General features: G+C 48.2%; 3 protein-coding genes across 3 annotated transcripts; 1 reads left to right on the top strand and 2 right to left on the bottom strand.

Annotated features, from left to right (window-relative positions):
• Positions 1-1737: 1737 nt before the first annotated feature.
• Positions 1738-10556, top strand: tmem116 (transmembrane protein 116; the record flags this gene model as incomplete). Its single annotated transcript, XM_079758875.1, has 11 exons — positions 1738-1791; positions 1965-2011; positions 2321-2384; positions 3635-3763; positions 4135-4239; positions 4456-4502; positions 4613-4696; positions 5462-5597; positions 6364-6508; positions 8873-8952; positions 10182-10556. The coding sequence occupies 11 exons, from the start codon at positions 1738-1740 to the stop codon at positions 10398-10400; spliced, it is 1110 nt and encodes a 369-aa protein (XP_079615001.1). The 3' UTR covers positions 10401-10556.
• A 3437-nt stretch (positions 10557-13993) lies between these two features.
• Positions 13994-20012, bottom strand: LOC307092006 (uncharacterized protein; the record flags this gene model as incomplete). The annotated part of the gene is made up of 7 exons (XM_079758864.1): positions 19950-20012; positions 19001-19124; positions 17669-18156; positions 17057-17249; positions 15640-16332; positions 15075-15103; positions 13994-14008 (listed from the first exon to the last, which is right to left on the bottom strand). Exons 1-7 carry the CDS (start codon positions 19950-19952, stop codon positions 13994-13996), a joined length of 1545 nt encoding a protein of 514 aa, XP_079614990.1. The 5' UTR covers positions 19953-20012.
• Positions 20013-20845: 833 nt separating this feature from the next.
• mrps12 (mitochondrial ribosomal protein S12) lies at positions 20846-23451 on the bottom strand. Its single transcript, XM_079747060.1, has 3 exons — positions 23308-23451; positions 22897-22947; positions 20846-21857 (listed from the first exon to the last, which is right to left on the bottom strand). Exons 2-3 carry the CDS (start codon positions 22940-22942, stop codon positions 21475-21477), a joined length of 429 nt encoding a protein of 142 aa, XP_079603186.1. The 5' UTR covers positions 22943-22947; positions 23308-23451; the 3' UTR covers positions 20846-21474.
• Between the last annotated feature and the right edge of the window lie 544 nt (positions 23452-23995).

The raw sequence follows: 23995 nt of genomic DNA, 5'->3' as shown, positions 1-23995 counted from the left end.
TACTGTTCACCTCTGTATTTCTGTTGACTGTTCTCTTCACCTCTGGCCATCTAATGTCTGCTGCACATTCAGAGGAATGGGTTGGCACCCAACTGTCTGAGTATGGACAATTCTTCACTGTCCTCTCTGATTGCATCTCAATCACTGGTGATTTCTTCCAATTCCCAGTTTCTATCTTTCTTGACTCATATAGTCCTCTCCAGTTGGGAGCTCAACAGGAGAAGCCATCGCGTCCAGTTTTGGAGTAAAAGTCACTTATCTAGCTGCTATAATCAAAGTCATTATTGTCTGAGGCTTTGTTACAATCTCAATAATCTCCAGGTTTTATTTATCATATTTGTTCAACGATGTTCCATTGGTACATGTACATCATAATAGTCACTGACATAGAAGTAATTGAAGTGACAATGTGTAAGATTCACTAATATATTCATCATTTTTAAGTAAAATTATATAGATATCTCTGTAGTGCTTAAAAGCTTAAAAGAAAAAATCCCATACAGACCTGATATCAGACCCTGTGAAAGAGTTAAGAAATAAACGTTTTAAAAAGTAGTAAGAAGTTAGAGGCACAAGTTGGGGAGGGCTAGATGGAGCAGGCCTAATGCTCTTGATGCAGCCGTCATTTCCCAACTTGCAAAAATAAAACACAACAAGTTGTACCTGAAGCGAGCAGTGTTGGTGTCCAGGCATCGACTCCTCCCAGTGCTGCCTTCGGATCTCAAGGGTCACCTTGGGAAAGGACAAAACACAAACACAAACACCCTCCAATATCTTTAATTTTCTTCATCAGTGCTTAACCTTAAACAATAGCCGTGAAAACACTATTTATGCAGAATTGTTAATATCAAGTAAGGGTAATTTGAGTGACAGTTTACAGTTAATGCGTGTGTGTTTCACTCATTTACATACTTGTAAAGGAAATTTAACAGTGTTTGACAAAATTTTATTTGTTTTCTTGAAGAATTGCCTGTACACATTTGGGAAGTAACGTGGAACAAATACTTTGTAAGTGCACTTAAGTACAGTTTTCATGTGTCTGTACTTTACTTTAGTATTCATTTTACTGACAGATTTTTACTTCTACTCCCAACATTTTAACACATATCTGTACTTTTTACTCCTTATAATCAAGGAGAATTATCGATGATTGTTTAATTTTGCATCATTGGGCGCCTTCCCAACTTCAAGACCGATTTCAACTAAAAGGATTGGACGATACAACACAGACGTTCCCTCCGTGTATCCATCGGTGTATATCACGCACAGACACAGGGCTGCCACCTTCTGATCGGTTGGGTGATGCTCTTGTCCGACCAAATTCTCAATGGTCGGGCAATCTCTGGTGTTACTCATATACAGAGAAAAGCCCTGCTTTTCAACCATAATGAGTTGACCATGGATGAGTGCAGAACGTATAACGACGAGATGATGATGCAAATAGAGATTTTGTATCTCAAGTGGAATTCGACTCACATCTGATAGAAGCTCCAAGACCAACTAGTGGACGGACCGTGTAGTCGTCCCTGTTGACCACCAGCTGTCGCCAGATCTCACTACTCAACGCCAAATCTCACCATTTGTATGCTGCTTCACAGATAGCGAATCTGGGAGGAGATAAGGACTTAAAACCTGTTTCTGCTTACACCAAGCAGCTTCGCTGGACGGTCAGAGGCTCAGGCTAACTCACCAGTCCATGTTTAAAACGCACTTTAGTCTTGAAGAGAAACGGACGCGATGTTCTCCAACAGCACAACGCAGAACACCAGCAACGCTGACAACCTAACCGACGTGAGTAAAATAAAGTCAATCAAATGATCTTTAAATGAAGCTGGGATTTGTTGCTCATTAGTTGGTTGCTCATTTTAAGGTTTATTTAAAATCTTGAATGTAACGGAAGGCTACTTCGGGACGGACAGTCGTTATACTATCGGTAAGCCAAGGTGGATCTCCGTTGTTTTCAGGTGTACGAGGCGGTGCGATGGATACAGCTCTCCATGGCAGTCCTGAGGTGAGTCCAGGACCCCTCTCGTCCCTCTCACCCCGCTATCTGACAGCCTGTCACTGCGTGTCTCTGATGAGATGGGACCCCGACCCCCGGGCCGTCTCCTTTGGTTGCATGTGGTTCTTACAACCTCACAGCTGACTGCATGTAGAATAAATACATTGCATGTGCTTTAATTTCATCTGGGACGGAAACTATTTAGAGATTCGCAGTAGTTCTCATTACGGTTACTAGTCTCGTTATGAGTTCAGATTTGGGTTCAGCGCTGTTCTAAAAGGATCGACATTTGATAATGTGCATCGCTATTCTTTTCAGCATTGTCGGCTCAGGATCCATTTTGGTGTTTTCAGCTTCACAGAAACTCTTTCAGTCGCAGGAGGTAAATATTACACAACAAATAAATAGAACATACTTTCTGTTTGTGTCATAGACAGTGAGCAAAGTAGGCTACTTTGTATTGTATTGTATATATATATATAAATAATCCTTAATACAATAACACCAAATATAGTGATTTATACATCGGAGAATGTTTTAAATGATCTAACGGAGTTCCCTAACCTCAGCTGATTGGTTGGTTAGAGTGCAGGATCACGTGATCTTTGTGTGTGTGTGTGTGTCTGTGTGTGTGTGTGTGTGTGTGTGTGTGTGTGTGTGTGTGTGTGTGTGTGTGTGTGTGTGTGTGTGTGTGTGTTTTTTGGGGGGAGGCTCATCTCAAAGGATCCCTTTAAAACGATTCAATGTGTTTCAGGACAATTCAATTGAAGTTGAGGTATTTCATGTCATATCTTTTAGGAAAACCCTTTATCACTCCACACTAATCATTTTGTGGCATTGTATTGCAACAATGATAATGTCGTAATAGAGGTTCATATGACATTGGGTTTTGTCGGTTCTTGTGCGTTTTGGTGGAGCACTGTGTGCGTGTGTTGGTAATGATAGCACTACGGTGGTGATTGTGTGTCGGCGTACAACTAATAATAGTTTATTTTATATAAGTTTATGCATAAACTGTACGCGCAGGGTTTTTGGCCACGCCCCCTCTCTATATTTCGTCGCCCACCGACTGTTTTAAAGCTGGCTCCGACCGTCTGGTGTGTGTGTGTGTGTGTATGTGTGTGTGTGCGTGTGTGTGTGTGTGTGTGTTTGTGTTACTCCAGGTGTGTGTGTGTTTGTGTGTGTGTGTGTGTGTGTGTGTGTGTAATTCCAGGTGTGTGTGTGTGTGTGTGTAACTCCAGGTGTGTGTGTTCTGCAGGGGGTGTGTGTGTGTGTACCTGCTCCAGTGGTAGCAGGTGGTGTGTGTGTGTGTGTGCGTGTGTGTGTGTGTGTAACTCCAGGTGTGCGTGTGTGTGTGTGTAACTCCAGGTGTGTGTGTTTTGCAGATGTGTATGTGTGTAACTCCAGGTGTGTGTGTTCTACGTGTGTGTGTGTGTGTGTAACTCCAGGTGTGTGTGTGTGTGTGTGTGTGTGTCTGTAACTCCAGGTGTGTGTGTGTGTGTTTGTGTGTGTGTAACTCCAGGTGTGTGTGTTCTACGTGTGTGTGTGTGAAACTCTGCTTGTGTGTGTGTGTGTGTGTAACTCCAGGTGTGTGTGTGTGTGTGTGTAACTCCAGGTGTGTGTGTTCTCCAGGTGCGCCCCCTGCTGCTCCTCTGTGGGGCGGACCTCCTGCTGGCTGTCAGCTGGCTGGTGGGGGCCGCTCTCTTCACCCCGGACCCCGAGACACACAGCGCCTGCTGCCACCTACACACTGTGGAGCAGGTAGCACACACACACACACACACACACACACACACACACACTCACACACATACACACGCACACACACACACGCACGGCTCCCGATTAGCGGGTCACTGGATGAACGCGCCGCACCGCGTCAGGGCGGGGAGAGCAGAGACGGCAGCTCCACGCCGTCCTCCGACCCCAGCACAGCCTCGTCGTGACCTGCTGCTGCAGCGAGGCGTTGTGGTTCGAGCCTCAATGGGAACATGTGGAGGGGGGGGTCGGAGGTGCTCAGTAGGAATATTCCGAAGACCAACTGAACGGAGGGCAGGGTTGTGAGCTCGGCACCCCAGGGAGGATCCAGCCCGCTGAGGGCGTGACGTTCTGTTACTTCCTGCCTCCAACAGATCCTCTACACGACGTCCTTCTTCTATTCGCTCCTCTACGTGTGGAGGCTGTTCTCCGACCTCAGGAGCAGACTCGACTGCAGCATCAGTGGATTCATGGCTGAGGTCAGCCACTCACCTCCTACCTCCTCACATCCTACCTCCTCACATCCTACCTCCTCACATCCTACCTCCTCACATCCTACCCCTCACACCCTCCTCTGTCTCCGTCTCACCAACCTTGATCCAGAAATGAGAGAGAAAACATGATCTTGTGTTTGCCGCCGGATCTCCTCACATGAAGCACCCGTTGGTTAACATCTCGTGTGTTGTGTGTTCCAGGAAGCCAGCAGCATGCTGTCACCTAAAATCCTCGTTGTGGTTGCAGGGTCAGTATCTTGTGTTTGTCAAGTCTTGTGTAAACCCTGTACATGAAGTATATGTTATCGCCCGTACATGGAGTATCTGCTACACCCTGTACTGCTGTCTCTGCTTGCAGGCTCCTCCCCTGGCTGCTCATGTCTCCAGCGTTGATCAAGGCTAACCTCCTCCGCTGCTATGCTAACTGTAGCCAACCCTACAGGTTTGTTGCTAACACACACTGTTCCAATGCGCACCGATGCTATATTTACCTGGTGGACACCGATCCAATTGAAATCAGCGTAGCGGCTAAGGCTTCAGACGGGGTCCGAAGAGAAACTGAGACTGTGTATTGAGGGAAGACAGACTCAAGTGGAAAACGTCTCACAGCGGTGGAGCTGAACACAGCTTCACTAGAGGTGGAGCTGAAAGGGTTAAACAGGACTCAATAAGAGGAGAGCGGAGCAGACAGGCACTCTGCTAGAGTTGGTTCTCACAAGATAAACTGCCTTCTGCTCTTTAAAGATAAGGAAAGTTCCAGTTTTTAACAGTAGATAGGAGGCTCTTTATAGACACACAGAAGGGTTTCCAGACTCTTGAAGGAACTTCCCCCGAGAGTCCTGAAAGTGTTTGACGTGTCTTTTATCCAAAGCCACGTCCAGTGAATCAGGATGCTGTCACAACCTCCTGCTGTAGGAGGCCTACAGGTTGGCGCCTTTCTTGACACTCAAGGTCACCTTACAAAATTAAACATCCATAAGAGCAAGAAAAAACAACAACACCAACATAATAAAGCAGTGTAAAAGAGAAAAGAGGGGGGTCGTTCTAGTCCCAAGAATGCAACTTAAAGGGAGAAGGCTTGTCTGAATAGATCCGTTTCCAGAGTGTTGGATGTCGTGAGGCAGAGAGTTCCAGAGGTGGGGGGCTGAGCGACTGAATGCCCTTGACCCGCTGGTAGAGGAAGACCCTAACCCTAACCCCCCCGCAGGTGTCTCCTGATGCAGACAGGGCCCCTGTGCCTCAGTCCGGGGCCGAGCGGCGAGCAGGGAGACTGCTGGCTGCTCCACGCCTACCGCGACCTCATCTTCCTCCTCACCTTCCTCATCACCCTCGTCGGCATCATGGTGCGTTGTCCCGACGACCCACACACTAACCCGATGACACTGCAGGGGATGCTGAGTGCACGGTGTGAGCCCTGCAACTCAACCTGTTAGAGTTGACCTGATGTTTAGCGGTTCGGCGTCTGCTCCCCTGGAGGATTAGCATCCATCCAGAACCGCACCTCTGCGGGGATTCGAGCAAAGGTGCACATGGGTTTGCTGACATTGTTGTGGTTTCCAGCAGTTCCCTTTTAAGAGTCAGTAAACCAGCGTTGGAGCAGGCGAAGTTCCGCCTTCCGCAAGTGTGAAGCCAGCAGAGAGAGAGCACTCCCTCTCATCACGAACCAGCCAACCACTGGTGTTTTACAGGGAGTTTCCCCAGTTGAACCACTCTATATATTTGAGTCAAGAAACACCCAGACATGGAAAAGTCTTTGTGTTCAAAGAGAAGCGATCAGGTGGTTCCCTTAACACAGGAGACTTTAAAAAGGGAACTGTTTCGGATCGCTGAAAACTAGTCACTATTAAAATCATGATGTTTGTAGTATATTAATCCTTCCTAAATAGTTTACATTTTGATGTGGTTATCGTCAGAATCACCTGAGAATAGAACCGCTAACCGGCCTATCAGCAGAGCCACAGGTTGGTAGTTTGATGTCCTCGTCATGCCTCCTTCAGTATTGATCGGTACCATCTCCCGCCTCAATATTGATGGGTACCATCTCCTGCCTCAGTATTGATCGGTACCATCTCCCGCCTCAGTATTGATCCGTACCATCTCCCCTCTCAGGTGCTGATGGAGAAAGCCCGGCGCATTCACAGACGGGTCGTGACCTCCGGGGGTTTCCTAGGCGACAGGCAGTGGGCCAAACTGAGGATGCTGGACCGACGCATGCTGCTCTACCCCGCTGTGTTCATTTTCTGCTGGGGTCCAGGTACCTGACCTCTGGCCCTGGATCACCTGGTTACCACTGACCCTAGATCACCTGGTTACTAGTTAGTACTGACCCTGGATCACCTAGTTACTACTGACCCTAGATCACCTGGTTACTAGTTACTACTGACCCTAGATCAGCTGGTTACTAGTTACTACTGACCTTGGATCACCTGGTTACCACTGACCCTAGATCACCTGGTTACTAGTTACCACTGACCCTAGATCACCTAGTTACTACTGAATCTAGATCACCTGGCTACCACTGACCCTAGATCACCTGGTTACTAGTTACTACTGACCCTGGATCACCTAGTTACTACTGACCCTGGATCACCTGGTTACTAGTTAGTACTGACCCTGGATCACCTGGTTACTAGTTAGTACTGACCCTAGATCACCTGGTTACTAGTTAGTACTGACCCTAGATCACCTGGTTACCACTGACCCTAGATCACCTAGTTACTAGTTAGTACTGACCCTGGATCACCTGGTTACCACTGACCCTAGATCACCTGGTTACCACTGACCCTAGATCACCTGGTTACTAGTTACCACTGACCCTAGATCACCTAGTTACTACTGAATCTAGATCACCTGGCTACCACTGACCCTAGATCACCTGGTTACTAGTTACTACTGACCCTGGATCACCTAGTTACTACTGACCCTGGATCACCTGGTTACTAGTTAGTACTGACCCTGGATCACCTGGTTACTAGTTAGTACTGACCCTAGATCACCTGGTTACTAGTTAGTACTGACCCTAGATCACCTGGTTACCACTGACCCTAGATCACCTAGTTACTAGTTAGTACTGACCCTGGATCACCTGGTTACCACTGACCCTAGATCACCTGGTTATCACTGACCCTAGATCACCTGGTTACTAGTTAGTACTGACCCTAGATCACCTAGTTACTACTGACCCTAGATCACCTGGTTACTAGTTACTACTGACCCTAGATCAGCTGGTTACTAGTTACTACTGACCCTGGATCACCTGGTTACCACTGACCCTAGATCACCTGGTTACTAGTTACTACTGACCCTAGATCACCTAGTTACTACTGACCCTAGATCACCTGGTTACCACTGACCCTAGATCACCTGGTTACTAGTTACTACTGACCCTGGATCACCTAGTTACTACTGACCCTGGATCACCTGGTTACTAGTTAGTACTGACCCTAGATCACCTGGTTACTAGTTAGTACTGACCCTAGATCACCTGGTTACTAGTAAGTACTGACACTAGATCACCTTGTTACTAGTTAGTACTGACCCTAGATCACCTGGTTACCACTGACCCTAGATCACCTGGTTCCTAGTTAGTACTGACTCTGGATCACCTGGTTACCACTGACCCTAGATCACCTGGTTACCACTGACCCTAGATCACCTGATTACTAGTTAGTACTGACCCTAGATCACCTAGTTACTACTGACCCTAGATCACCTGGTTACTAGTTACTACTGACCCTAGATCAGCTGGTTACTAGTTACTACTGACCCTGGATCACCTGGTTACCACTGAACCTAGATCACCTGGTTACTAGTTACTACTGACCCTAGATCACCTGGTTACCACTGACCCTAGATCACCTGGTTACTAGTTACTACTGACCCTGGATCACCTGGTTACTAGTTAGTACTGACCCTGGATCACCTGGTTACTAGTTAGTACTGACCCTAGATCACCTGGTTACTAGTTAGTACTGATCCTAGATCACCTGGTTACTAGTAAGTACTGACACTAGATCACCTGGTTACCACTGACCCTAGATCACCTGGTTACCACTGACCCTGGATCACCTGGTTACCACTGACCCTAGATCACCTGGTTACTAGTTAGTACTGACCCTAGATCACCTGGTTACCACTGACCCTGGATCACCTGGTTACCACTAACCCTTACCTATAATCATCTAGGCTCTTTTTAATTGAGATAACCGAGGTCAGTGTGTATGTGCAGGTCCTTTTGTGCGTCAGTGTGTAGGTGCAGGTCCTTTTGTGCGTCAGTGTGTAGGTGCAGGTCCTTTTGTGCGTCAGTGTGTAGGTGCAGGTCCTTTTGTGCGTCAGTGTGTAGGTGCAGGTCCTTTTGTGCGTCAGTGTGCAGGTGCAGGTCCTTTTGTGCGTCAGTGTGTAGGTGCAGGTCCTTTTGTGCGTCAGTGTGTAGGTGCAGGTCCTTTTGTGCGTCAGTGTGCAGGTGCAGGTCCTTTTGTGCGTCAGTGTGCAGGTGCAGGCCCTTTTGTGCGTCAGTGTGCAGGTGCAGGTCCTTTTGTGCGTCAGTGTGCAGGTGCAGGCCCTTTTGTGCGTCAGGCCGGTTGAGTACTGACCGTGTGGGCGTGGCTCTGCTCCTCAGCCGTGTGTGTGACCGCCCTGAGCTGGATCCGGCCCGCGGCCATGCAGGGCGCCCCGGCCGCAGCGCTCTACCTCATCCAGGTATTAAATCATCAACCATGGAGTATATTATGCACACACACGCACACACACGCGTACGCACGCACACGCGCGCACACAGTCACACACATACACAGACACACACGCACACAGACAAAGACTGACACACACATACAAAGACACACACATACACAGAGACACACCCACACAAACACACACACACACACCACACACACACACACACACACACACACACACATACATATATACAACAAACCTCTTACTAATATTATATAGATTGATGTAATCGTGTCTGAAGGAACGACTAACAATGGGATTGCTTCGTTAAAGGGCCTTATTTGACCCGCTGATGCTGATTAGCAGTTACAAGCCTTCTGTTACAAGCCGTCTGTTAGAAGCCGTCTGTTACAAGCCTTCTGTTACAAGCCTTCTGTTACAAGCCTTCTGTTACAAGCCTTTTGTTACAAGCCTTCTGTTACAAGCCTTCTGTTACAAGCCGTCTGTTACAAGCCTTCTGTTACAAGCCTTCTGTTACAAGCCTTCTGTTACAAGCCGTCTGTTACAAGCCGTCTGTTACAAGCCTTCTGTTACAAGCCTTCTGTTACAAGCCGTCTGTTACAAGCCTTCTGTTACAAGCCTTCTGTTACAAGCCTTCTGTTACAAGCCTTCTGTTACAAGCCTTCTGTTACAAGCCGTCTGTTACAAGCCGTCTGTTACAAGCCTTCTGTTAGAAGCCATCTGTTACAAGCCTTCTCCCACAGTGACCTCACATGTGGGAGTGTCCCCCCAGACGTAAGATGGATAGATCAGCGTACACTCCCAACGGGTGGGCGGATCTAGCCCTCATACATCTGGGAGGACCACGCGTCATGTGATGTGATCAAACAGGGAGACAGCGTAACAGTTGGTGGTGAAGCATGGATGGATGGATGGATGGATGGATGGATGGATGGATGGATGGATGGATGGATGGACGGACGGATAGACAGACAGACGGACAGACGGACAGATGGATAGATGGATAGATAGATGGACACTTGATTCATCCCCTTGGGGAGACCCAGGTATCCATTAGCTCACGAAGTCGGTCAACGGGCCGTACAACAGACAAACAACAAAATGGACAAACAGTAAAAGTCAATCAAACAACTCGTTGCAATATTGCACATAATTGAAATGTCACATAGAAAATAGCCGGGAGTAGGTGTTGGCCTTCGTTCCACCCCGAGTGTCCCCGTGTCTCCGGCCAGGCGCTGGCGTCTGGGTCTCAGGGCGGCCTCAACAGTCTGGCGTACGGCTGGACGCGCCCCCGGTTCCGCGAGGCCGGGCCGAGGCGGTCGGAGCTGCAGGACGCCACCACCCAGACGCCCCTCCTCCGCTCCCAGAGGCCCGGCTACCGCACGCTGGGGCCGGACAGAGGGGCCCCCCCCGACGCACCCCGGGACCGGAGCCCCAGCCCGGACACCTGAGACCGGACCCCCAGCCCGGACACCTGAGACCGGACCCCACGACCCAGCCGGGACCCCAGAGCCCCCCAGGACCCCGGAGCCCACTAGGACCTGAGGTCCTAGTGGGCTTATTCAGGTAGATCCTGTTCTTCTCCTCTGGTCCGGGTCCGAGGTTGACCCAGGTCCGGGTCCGGGCGCGCAGTCCTGTTTTCGATTGTGTAACAATGTAAACACGGTGGCTAGAAGCCGCGCGGTAGCACGCGTCCAAGCGTCCCTTGTCCTCTCTCTGATTCCCACAATGACGCTCGTGGCTGAGATCCAAAGCTGAGGGATTCTGGGGGACCGTGAAATTGACCAATCGTGTGGAAACACAAAGAAACCTGTCATCACTGCGCCCAGCGAGGTCATGTGACCTTCAGCATCAGAGGGAACCCGACCGCACACACAGACACCGCCCCCCATAGAGACACACACACACACTCACACAAACACACTCACACATACACACACACACAAACACACACACAGACACACAAACACTCACACACACTAACACACACAAACACTCACACACACACACACAAACACACTCACACATACACACACACACAAACACACACACAGACACACAAACACTCACACAAACAATCACACACACTAACACACACAAACACTCACACACACACAAACACACACACACTAACACACACACAAACACTCACACACACAAACACACATGCTCAACGTTGCTGACAGCAAACCAATTTTCTAAACCCATTTTTCATAGTTGAACCTTTCAGCACAATGATTTAGCACAGTAACAGTGTGATGGTGATATATATCTGACATGTTACTGTCCTCACTGAACTGAACTGTATAGGAGCGTAGGAATGATAATGGTAGCCATGGTGATTGTTCAGTAATTCATTGTTTGTTCATTGTCTAATTATTTGTCATTATGCTGACAATGTTGTGTTTGGAACTGTAACAGCCGTTCTCATGCGAGACGTGCTAAAACAAAGTTTTGATTTGGCTAAGTCACCGTGTATTTACATTACTCCAAGGATCTCCAGGCATTACAAAATGGCGGGGTATCCCAACAACAAATCCCATGATGCACTCTGATTTACAAGCCCCATAGAGCCTTCGGTTATTCTCTGAAGCTGCTCTAGATGTTGGGAAAACTCAAAGAAAGAACTAAACAAACACAATTTATGTATGCATTAATTTATTTTAATCTGGTTGAGTGATATAATGTTGATTTGTTGAATGTTGATTTACTCGTGAAGACGTTTCACTCCCGAAAGGGGGACAGTTATCGAAGAGCGGACAGTAATTGGAGCCCCGATCTGCCACGAAGTCAGCAACAGTCTTCTTCCCCTTGAAATCTTTCTTTTTAATAGTCTAGACAACAAATACATGAATAAGGATGTGAGGCTACAACATTACGTGTCTAGTGATAAGGCCTGGTTAGGAGCTGTTCATTGAAACATTCACCGATAAGTTCAGCCGTGGATAAAAAGCTGCTTGTTGATACTGACCTTCCAGTCAGAGCTCATGTGTTTCACGTCCACCACCACGCTCTGAGAACTGTTCCCCAAACTATTTCCCTTATGGACCAACCACCTCGACCCGTCCTCCAACGTCACCCTGAAGAGGGGGAACACAACAAGATTCAGTGCATCACACTCTGCTCTCCTCCTAAAGCCAGTCCACCTCCATTATCAGGCAGTTCACCTCATAAACAAGCCCTGAGCTGTAATGACTATCGGTATCAAATATTCAGCCCCCAGTACAAATATGACAAACTGATTATGAGTGAATTATTCCCTATTCCCTGTGGCAGTAAACTCTTTGGTAACCGTTTTTGTGTACTAATGAGTAGGCTACTGGTAGACGTTTTTTTAATATATATAGGGGGACTAACACAACTCCGGTGTGGCTGATGGGTCCTATCGTTGTGCCCAGGATCCCAAGCGGTCTCCTCATCCTCTCAGCCTTGTAAACCTTATACAGTCTGGTCAGGTCGGACTTCTTGGCGATATCAAAGTTGTAGGAGCTGGCGCCCTCTGCAGGATCAAGATAAGAACAGCAGATAAGTAGTTAGTTTAAAGGTCCCAGGGCATGCTACTTTATGGATGCTTTGATATAGGTGTTTGGGGCCCTTAATACAGTATTTGAAGACGTTCAAGAAATTCAGCCTTGGTGCAGAATTACAGCCACTACGAGCCAGTACCACAATGAGCTTTCAACAAACATGCCATTTTTTAGAGGCAGGTCAAGGTGGAGGGTAGGGGTGTGGACGTGAGCAGCTTGCGGCCACGGTACCAAGCACTAGAGTTTACAGTGGATGTATCGCAATGGCTCGGATTCATGATATCATCCAGAGGCGCACACAGCTTTTTTGTGTTCTGTATGTATTCTAGAACAATCCGGGTGCTCTGGCGTAGTCCTGGAGCTCTTTATCTAAATAATATCATATTCTCTATAGATATCTACATAATATGATATATATTATCGAGGCCAAAAGCTGTGTGCGCCACCGGATGATATTATGAATCTCAAACGACTGCGTTGGATTCTCTGACGTCTCTGGTTCTTCCACTTCCACATCAATCTGAAGTACAGACTGAACCGCGACATGGAGGAGAAGGGGATTGTTGCTGTTTGCGGACTCCCAGTACTTCCACAACGTGACTCGTAGTGTGGGTTATCTCGGCCATGGTTGAGAAGTAATCGGGGGAAAGGTACTTTGGCTCTGAACTTTTGGCTTTGACAATTGTGGGCAACAATCGCGGGCAACAATCCCTTTCTCCTCCATGTCGCGGTTCAATCTGGACTTCAGGGAGTCAAACCCAAACTTCCTTTCCCCAAATTCCTTCTCAACCGTGGCCGAGATAACCCCCACTACGAGTCTCGTTGTGGAAGTAGGCCATCAGAGACGTCAGAAAACCTGACGCAGACTTTTCACCAAAAGCTCTACGCAAGCTTGCGTTATTGTGTTGGGTGTTATGCGCCATAACACCAATGTGTACAAAACTTGCGTTACAGTTTGTGTATTCACACACACACGTGTCGCTCGCACGGTTGTAGCTCATTGGCGGCTTAAATTCTCTGGGCGGGCAAAGCAGAGAAAGCGGAGGTTACCTGGCCCGATTTATAGAATAAATCATGTGTAGGGGCCTTCGGATATGCTGACAATACCACATTCTTTAGCCTGTCTTAAAACTGCTAGCATGTTAAGCTATTTTATATAGCCTATGTGTTTGGAACCAGCAGAACCGATTCCCATAGTACTTCAGGGTTATCTGGGCTGTGTAGGCCTTTAGCTGTTTAAAAACAAACTTAACATTTACACCTTTTTGAACAACCGACAAATAAATAAAACGACTCACCCCCAAAGGAAGACTCCACAACAAGGACCAGCCCTGTCAGAAGAGCGATAAGGATCAAAGTGCAAACAGAAAACATCTTCGGTCACACTTCACTAACATCAACAACAAACAATCTTATATAGTCAGCTTTGGAACCGCCATCTCTGCATCAGCCGTCAGCTTTTGGCCTGTCCCTCCAAAATAACATTTTTTTTCTAAGAGGCGTTTTCTCAGTTAGATCTAGTACAACTGCACCTGGGGAAACAAACATTCAAGAACATGAATCATCCGGGGTGGTTACCAGGTGGTTTATGTAGTCATGGAGAACAACGCTTTCCTGGCACACGGAATGTACCGGGTGATTGAGGAGGATCGGCCATTTTGTATTCAACAAACTGCACCAAGTAGCACAGTTCTTCGAAATCGGATCGATTTGATCAGATTCATCAGTATTTTGTTTGATTTTAAATATTTTGATGTGTATCATTTTGCGGGTTTGGTAATCTCGGCACTATTGAAACAGATTACAACAGATGAAAGGTACTTAATCCGGTCTGAGCCGGCTTCTGACGGCTCTACTTCTTCACTAGGGTGGTGTTGATGGCAGATGAAAGTAGGCAGAGAGCACGGCTAGGTGTCAGTGTTTGTAGATCTGTTTTCATACCGGTTTTTCGCTTATGTATGATGACAATCCTGATATAAAATGTTTGTACCCTTTCGTCTCGTATGGATGTAAGTTTGTATGTTTGTAATCGTGATGTGTAACTTCGTGATGATAAGCAGGTTACGGGAGCTTAGCATGTGATGCTCAATGTCATACGATCAAATAAAAAAAGCATCAGTATACAAAAGACATTTATTTATTTTGAGTTTTAACTGTGCCTCAATGGACAAGACAATTGAATATGTCAACACGTTAGCAGGTATATGAAGCCATACAAGCATTCCACAGAGGTACATAACGTCATTGGTCATAGCAAACATACATTTGACAAACATGTAATATAAATTATTATGATAAATTCTTTCTTGGTATTAGTGATTTCCATCTCCTCGGCTGTCATATCGGCAGCCATACCGCTTCCAAACGTATTATCAACGAAGATTCTGTAACCGTAATCATCCACAAAACCTTCACATCGCCAACGACTTCCTCAGAATCCTCATTAGCAGCTGAGATTCTTTGTGTGTGTCTGTTTCCCCGGTCTGTTCCACGACACCACGAGCAAGGCACTAAATGAACCCATCTCCGGTCGGGGTAACCCTTCCTCTGTTTGGGGGAAGGTCAGGACAGATATGAAAGGGGAACGACGTTACTCACATTCGACAACACGTTCCGGGAAGAGTGTCCTGAAGAGTTCCGGGGAAAACCCTCATTCATTGGTCGTCTAAACTGTAATAGACTGGGGATCGGTCATGTGCAGTTCATGGAGGGACCCCTAGCGGCTTTACAGGGCTCTCATTCACACCTCCTGCCCTGCAGCCTCCCTCCTCTCCCCCACGCTGCTCCTCTCAGCCCCTCTCCTCCCCTCCCCCACCCAACTCCTCCTCCTCCCCTGCAGCCTCTCCTCTCCCCCACGCTGCTCCTCTCAGCCCCTCTCCTCCCCTCCCCCACCCAACTCCTCCTCCTCCCCTCCCCTCTCCTCCCCCACCCCACCCCTCCTCCTCATCACCCTGCCTCTCCTCCTCCCCTCCCCTCTCTTCTCCTCCCCCACCCCACCCCTCCTCCTCCTCATCACCCTGCCTCTCCTCCTCCCCTCCCCTCTCTTCTCCTCCCCCACCCCACCCCTCCTCCTCCTCATCACCCTGCCTCTCCTCCTCCCCTCCCCTCTCTTCTCCCCCACCCCACTCCTCCTCCTCCCCTCCCCTCTCTTCTCCTCCCCCACCCCACCCCTCCTCCTCATCACCCTGCCTCTCCTCCTCCCCTCCCCTCTCTTCTCCTCCCCCACCCCACTCCTCCTCCTCCCCCGCCCCACCTGGCCTCCCCCCCGCCCCCCCGGGCTCTCCCCCCCCCCCCGGGGCCCCCTGGTGCCTCTTCAGGTGTTTGCGGTACACGCGGGCCCCGCTGAGGTTCTTCTGGCAGGTGTGGCAGTAGTAGGGCCGCGCCGAGGAGTGCGTCCCCACGTGGTAGTTGAGCTCCAGGGGCCGGCTGAAGCTCTTGCTGCAGAAGGGGCAGGGGAAGCGCACGCCCGTGTGCACCAGCTGGTGGCCCTTCAGGGAGCTCAGCTGCTTGAAGCTCTTGTGGCAGACGGAGCACTGGAAGGGCCGGGTGTCGGCGTGCAGCCGCTGGTGGCGGCGCAGGGCGCTGGAGAAGGTGAAGCTCCGCCCACACAGCGGGCAGGTGTAGGGCTTCTCGCCCGTGTGGATGCGCAGGTGCTCCGTCATGTGCACGTGCTGGACGAAGCTCTTGCGGCACACGGGGCACTGGAAGGGCCGCTCGCCGGAGTGGACGCGGAGGTGCTTCTGCAGCGCTGAGGCCTTGAGGCAGTCCCGCCCGCACACGGGGCAGCTGTGGCGAGGCTTGGCACCGCCCCGCTCCGCCGCCGCCGCCGCCGCCCGCACACCCCGCTCCTTCTGGGCTGGGGCACAGACAGAACACACCGGGGGGGACGCCACGGCACCAGGGTGAGCAGACTGATGGCCGTGCTAGCGTGGCTCACGAGGAGCTGGTCAGCTGAGGACATGCTGAATCCAGAACCACGACTTGTGTTGGATCAGCAGGTCCTGTCTTAACACTGTTCCCTGTTCGATTTCCATCCCATAACCTATCGGGGCACTTTCCCCCCCCATCATGGTATGAGCAATATGTTTTGATCCCTTATAGGGCTGGGCGATTAATCGAATTTTGATCACGATTTCGATTTTGGCGTCAAACGATCACGAAATTAACATAATCGAGTTTTTCGATTTTGTTATTATTTCTTTTTTAATGTTTTATAGAAAGGGCAGGACAGCTGGATACATATCTGTGTATCATTTTAGATTGGAACATTTTCTTTTTGACCATTTTTTGACCAGTTCTCAGTTACAAAAGAAAATTCTGAGAGACACGCTGAATAAATACAACATGTTTTCAAACTAAAAAAATAATCGTTTGAATAATCGTGATTTCAATATTGACCAAAATAATCGTGATTATGATTTTTCCCATAATCGAGCGGCCCTACCCTCTTACTCTATCCGACATGCAGCCCTGCCCCTGAGGTCTGTGTCCTGACCGGGCGCCCCCCTAGGCACACATAAAGGTTCACTGACCAGGTTGAGGTCGTGGTGTTAGTGTGGACGTTCTAACCCGGCCCTCACCGGTTCTGGACGGAGACTTCCAGTCCTCCTCTTCGCCGTCGGAGTTGATCAAACCGCTGACGTCTTCCTCACCGCGATCCGCTGCCTTGTCCTCTTCGTCCTCTGGCCTGCCGGCGGGGTCACCATGGTTACCAGCAGACGGCTTGGTGCTGAGGTCACAGGGTTCTGAGGCAGCTGGTTGGCTAACTGGTTCCTGTAGGGGAGGAGGAAGGAGGTCTTTTATTTCGCCATCAATTCTAACACTTAAATTCTGAGTAGTTGAATGATAAATCAATGAGCTGCCAGCAACTCAAGAAGATGATGCTGAATCCTAAGTGTGTGTGTGGATGATGGCTGGTATAAGCAGCCTCACCCGGCCTGAGTCATTCTGATTGGACGTTGGGGCAGGTAGGGCTGCACACCTGTCATCACCACACACACACTCTTCTACATGGCAACATGGCGCACCAGGCCATCTGCACGCCTTTCAATAAACCGGTTTCAACATCAGCAGGGTTAGTGAAGTGGCGGCGAAGCATCGACGCACGATGGGTTTATGAAGACCTCATCGCCACTCCATCGCCACGTCGTCAGTAGGACCCTTCTGGTGGGGGCCGTGTGGTTCTGCCTCACCTGAGGGCTGCCGCGTCCCGGCGGCCCCGCCCGGCCCGAGGCGTGGCTCTTCAGGTGCTCCCGCAGCAGGCAGGGCCGGCGGAAGCTCCTGGAGCAGACGGCGCAGGGGTGGGGCCTCTGGGTGGGGCGGGCCCCCAGGAGGGGGGCCTCCGGGCTGGAGGAGGAGGAGCAGGAGAAGGCCTTGTGGTTGGCCTCCAGGCTGGAGGAGGAGGAGGAGGCCTTGTGGTTGGAGGAGGAGGAGGAGGAGGAGGAGGAGGCCTTGTGGCTGGCCTTGTGATGGGCCTCCAGGCTGGAGGACGAGGAGGAGGCCTTGTGGTTGGAGGAGGAGGAGGAGGCCTTGTGGCTGGCCTTGTGATGGGCCTCCAGGCTGGAGGAGGAGGTGAAGGCCTTGTGGCACAGGGAGCAGCAGAAGATGCTCTCGCTGGCGAGGGGCCTGGAGAGGTCCCGGAGCCGGGGCGGGCGCTTCCTCAGGACGGCCGCCGTCTCGTCTGATCACACGACACACGCCACCACAGGTCACGCGTCACCACAGGACACGCGTCACCACAGGACACGCGTCACCACAGGTCACACGTCACCAAATTTCACCACATGCCACAGGTCACCATACGTCACGTCATACGTCACGCGTCACGTCACAGGTAATGCATCATCTGTGACCGCAGTTTGCGAATAAGCAAACTGCCTAGAGTGCTACGTTATAGAAACAAGAGATGGGCCAACATGCAGTCTGAACAGCAGAGCTTTCTCTCTGCAGCGGGAGTTGGAATGGTTTCAGCTGTCCTGACTCGTTTCTTCCACTGTGGAGCGAGGACAGCAGACAGTGGCGATCTTGTTGAGCTGTCATGTCATGTTGACATGGTGACAGCATTTACTTTTATCATCGTGTCTCACAAGTCACGATAGACACAACACAAGATTACTAGAAATATTTAAATAATGGTTGTTTACAACAGTTACATCGAGGTAATATTTCATTAAAAGTGAGTCTCCACATGACGGGTGTTGATAATATTACAGTTGCTGATGTGAACAAAATGCAGTGTCTATATAAGCAATATGCATGTCTGGGCTTACTCAGCCTTTTAGAAGACACTTTGATCCAAAGATGGACTTGCAGACGGTCAGTAAGGACATATTGCTCAAGGATCCTACAGGTACTCTGCAGATGAATGGCTTCAAACCCGGAACCGTTATACTGGGAGTTGAATACGCTCGCAACAATCTAGCTGAAACACTACATTGTGCTGCCCTGTATCTCTGTGTCAACTAAAACAAAGGGTTCATCCCTGGCGCTGGTGGTTTGGTCTGAGGGTAAGAGTACAGGCTCACCAGGCTGAACAGGACACCTGTCCGGTCGGTCAGAGAACAACAGGACACCACAATCCTCCTGGGCCTCGCCCCCGTCTCCGACCCCCGGCTGCAGGACTCTCTTCCTGCGACCAGCAGACCCCGCCTGCTCGGACACGGGGGGGAGAACTGAGATGCTCAGTGGAACTGCCGCGTCCAAAACATCGGACAAACCTCCACCACACATAGAGGCAGCGGCAGTAGTGATCATTTGACACCAGCTCAAACCAATGGGGCGTTGTCACATGACCAACCCTCTATAGGCAGGATTCAACTGGTTAATGTACTGGAGTAACCTGTCAGATGTGGTGAAAATGCTCCAACTAATTGATTGACAGCTTCCACCATAACAAAGGTTATCTTAGTTCTGCTCGTAGGGTCAGTGGCTCAGTCCTTAATGGACGACGGATGACTGTAACCATAACAACATGCTATTCTACTGTACATGCTACTATACTGTACATGCTACATGCTACTATACATGCTACTATACTGTACATGCTACTATACTGTGCATGCTACATGCTACTATACATGCTACTATACTGTACATGCTACATGCTACTATACATGCAACTATACATGCTACTATACTGTGCATGCTACATGCTACTATACATGCTACTATACTGTACATGCTATTCTACTGTACATGCTACTATACTGTACATGCTACATGCTACTATACTGTGCATGCTACATGCTACTGTACATGCTACTATACTGTACATGCTACTATACTGTGCATACTACATGCTACTATACTGTACATGCTACTATACTGTACATGCTACATGCTACTATACTGTGCATGGTGCTCTACTCTTCTTGCTACTCGGTCTGGTTTCTCAACTCAAACTGGTATTTCTCGGCGGTAGACCTTGGGGTCGCGATGCAAAGTGTACATTAGTGTGGTGGTCATTCGTGTTACCATGGTAGCAGCTCCGGGTGACTGCAGATGTCTCTCCTGTCAGACGCGCATCAGCTGGATTTGTTTTTAGCATTAGCATTAGCAACAGTGCAACCAGGAAATACATCCGACGGGCAAACGAGACTGCGTCTGCTTGAGAGCCTTTAAATCATTAAGATCTCTAGATATGTTATGTTGTATACTTTAATCAACTACAGCGTTTCAATGAAAAATGATTGAATGGTATAATGTTAAAACCGAAATTACGGACATATGTCCAAATCAAGCATAATTATGAAACAGAATTATATGTTTAAACGAATTTACAAAGAAATATAAGATCCTTGATTGCCCAATTAAGAATGGGACTCCTTCCCCTGGCACTTGAGGTCGGCAGATTTTAAAATATCCCAGAGGAACAGAGATTTTGTGATTTACAAGAAGTGTAGAATGAATCTCTTTTTTTGTATACTGTCCCTTCTATGATGAACTAAGTGTACCTTTTGTAAATGAACTTTTGCTCAAAACCCTGAAATATTTTGGAGTAATAATGTCAGGATGGATTGTTTGTTTACCTTTAATGTTTATAAATTAGCCTCTTTTGTTACTAAAGCCTGGATGAAACGTCAAGATTATATCGTTAAAGTCAGCATTGTTTAGCATCTACTTTTGAATTTTGGTCTATGTTTTATAATGGTGTCTTGTAATGGTGTCTTGGCATGCTAATGCATGACACAATAATAAATAAAATTCAAATTCAAATTCCTACATATCATGGAAACTATTCTAAGATGAGTTGGTCAAATGGGCAATTTCTAATTCGAACAGCTGGGTTTCTCCTTTACAGACTTGGTCTTTAGTCTGATAGATGGCTATTTCGAGGCGTGAATGTGTTTCTTTACTTTGCTCATTAATGCCACAAAGGCATTGTTTGTCTCATATCACAAGGTTTGCTTTAGTGAACGTGCTATATCGAGAAACCCTTACAATCTGCACGGCTGTCTGTGCTTGAGAAACCCGTCTCTAGGCCTTAAAGTGTGACTTCTTACATCGTCTTCCTTGACTTATTTTTGCACCTACAAAAATAAATCCTCAATGCCTTAGTTTCTGTCCGGGACCGTTCATGGCCTTCCCTGATCCCCCTGGAGGTGGCGCTGCAACCCAGCGACGCACTGACGGCCTCGCCACATCCACAATTGGACTGTTGTATCGACCACTTTTAAAGCACCGATTATTAATATTATGTCTTTGCAGTGATAAAGAAGCTCTATTGTGTAACCTCTCTTTGCCTACGCCTTATTTAGTCGTTCTTTTACTTGTGTTTTGGTGCCAATCTATAAGTGCATCATGCTCGAAAGTCTATAAAAAAATAAAAGAAATAGAAGCAAACATGTGCTAATAGAGGGGACTCCATCAAGCTTAGTCCAATCAACGTCCACGACAGATTTATTAAAACATCTGTGACAGTGTCCGACCTCGTGCACGCGCGCTCACACACACACACACACACACGCACGCACACACACACACACACACACCCCCTCCCCTACTGCTTCTTCTTGACCACGTGGGCGCAGTCGTACTTCCCGCGCACCACGGTCAGCTTGACCCCCGGCAGGTCCTGGGTGCGTCCCCCCTGGACCAGGACCACGTTGTGCTCCTGGAGGTTGTGCCCCTCCCCAGGGATGAAGACCACCGCCTCCTTCCCGTTGGACAGACGCACGCGGGCGCACTTCCTGTTGGCCGAGTTGGGCTTCTTGGGCTTGCGGATCATGGTCTTCAGGATGACCGCCTTCAGCTGCGGCCGGCCGAACGTGGCCCCCAGCGTCTTGGGCGGGGGCGAGGGCTTCCCCTTACGGTGCATCTGGTTGAGGGTGGCCATGGTCCGGGACAGCAGGGGGGCGGTCCAGGAAGGGGCCGACCGGGACGCTAGACAGAGAGACGGGCGGCGTTGTGTTAGAGCGCTGCTGCCGGGTTCATGGAGCCGGTTCCATTAAAGCTGACACAGTGAACCAGCAGGTGTGGGAGTGACACTCACACCTGGGCTGGGCGATCAATCAAATTTCGATCTTGATTTTAGCGTCAAACGATCAAAAAACTAACATAATAGATTTTTAGATGTATGTATCCAGAACAGCTGGATACATATCCGTACATTATTTTAGATTCGAACATTTTCTTTTTGACCATTTTGTGTATTTTTTAAAGGCGTGATTTCAAAGTTCTCAGTTACGATGTGTTTTTGGGAGAGACATGCTGAATAAATACATCTAGTTTTCAAACTCGAAAATAATCGTTTGAATAATCGTGATTTCAATATTGACCAAAATGATTGTGATTATGATTTTTTCCATAATCGAGCAGCCCTATTAGCTGTTACAAGCCGTTTTGAAATTTTGCCTCTTCTGACATCACAAGTGGGAGTGTCCACCTAGATGTGTGACGGATAGATGAGCAACGTTTGCTAACTGGGTAGGCTGGTAGACTGATCTATCCAGCACACATCTAGGTGGAGATGTGTGCCTCTTCTGACAACCCCTTGTGATGGGTTAGGGTTAGTAACGGCTAGTCACACTCACACCTGGTGGCACAATGTGTCACCTTCAAGATACGACCATATTTCCTTCTGTATCAGCTGAATAACTGCCATATAATGTTTTAGTTAAAATAAATCGTGATTTATCAAGAATTGTGCAGCCCTACTTCAAAGTTGAAGGATGGGCGAGTCCTTAGAATTCAAACTCTTCTTTTACGAAGTGAGCATGAAAAGCAACCACCACAGAGGTCACCGCTGATATTGTTAGATAGGGTCGGGTCACACTGTATACACACTGTATGTATATATTATATAAACCCCCAGCAAGATATTATTATTATCCGGTTATTATTATATATCAAGTTGAAACCACACTAATCTGTAGTGTATTTAACATCATTATAAAATGCGTTGTGGTGCAGATCGACTTGCCTTGTAATAACGACGACAGCATTGGCCTCAGACTCCAAGACGCCATCAGTCCTGCAGAGAGAAACACACTGAACACCTCGAACCATGGTGCCAGGACCTCTAATGATCCACATGCATGGTACAGACATCGGGGCTGTAGCAGATCATCTTAACATGTTTAACTATTGAATCGGGTTCAAATTCATCCATATGCAATGTGAAGACTAGAAACCTGCGACGTGTGTGACGTAAGCCGTCACACCTGCCCCCAACGAAGGCTTTAGGAGAGGTTCACTCTACTTCATCTAATCCTGCACGCCTCACTATTTAACTTATTTAAACCAAGGTTACTTGTGTGTCACTTGTGTGTCCCCAACACCAGCGACGCAGGAGCTGTCGAAAGCCCGCACGTCCATCAGAGCATTACGGTACCTTTCTGTTCAGAGTCCGCAGCGTCCCACTTCGAACACTAACATGAAGGATGCAGAGGAACCGGCTCGATATGGGTATTTTTTTTACTTTTGATCTGAAGAAGACTTTACATGCTACTACGCGAGGGTCATGTGAGACACACACACACACACACAAACACAGAGTACTTCTGGGTCAGAGAGAAGTAGAGGATTAAACGCCGACACTGCCGCCCTCAGCACAAAACCAGCCACTGCAGTTAGAGCTCATGACAGAATTACCACCCTAATTAGAGTTTATTACTAGCTTACTATTATCTTCGTGTGTTTCAGTATGCATGCATATGTTGTGGGTAACTAAGTTGACCATAAACTAACCCTATTAAACGTTATAGATAAAACAGAACATTTAGTCAAATCAATCATTAATCAGGACTAATTATATGGCATTTGGCATGGATCTAACTGTGTGGAATATCATTTCATATATGGATAAACAACGTCATACTGGCAAGGGTAGGGATACTTAATAATATATAAATCAATCACTTACTGCGATTATTTTGATTTTAAATTAAAAGGAGACTTAAAAGGAGTCAAGAAATATACTATCAACTCATTAATCCCACTATAATAATGTTCCGGGGATCAAACCAACATTCACATCGACATGTTGGAAACCACTTTATTACGAGGACTTGATTATGATG

The sequence above is a fragment of the Pollachius pollachius genome (genome assembly GCF_949987615.1).
Source record: "Pollachius pollachius genome assembly, chromosome: 1".
NCBI classification, from domain to species: domain Eukaryota; kingdom Metazoa; phylum Chordata; class Actinopteri; order Gadiformes; family Gadidae; genus Pollachius; species Pollachius pollachius.
This window is presented reverse-complemented; position numbering and strand designations above follow the sequence as displayed.

Coding starts and splice junctions, on each gene's coding strand:
- mrps12 (XM_079747060.1), bottom strand. CDS start 22,942: ATGGCGTCTTGGAGTCTGAGGCCAATGCTGTCGTCGTTATTACAAG. Junction 21,858..22,896: donor GCTGTCGTCGTTATTACAAG/GCAAGTCGATCT, acceptor CTCTCTGTCTAG/CGTCCCGGTCGGCCCCTTCC.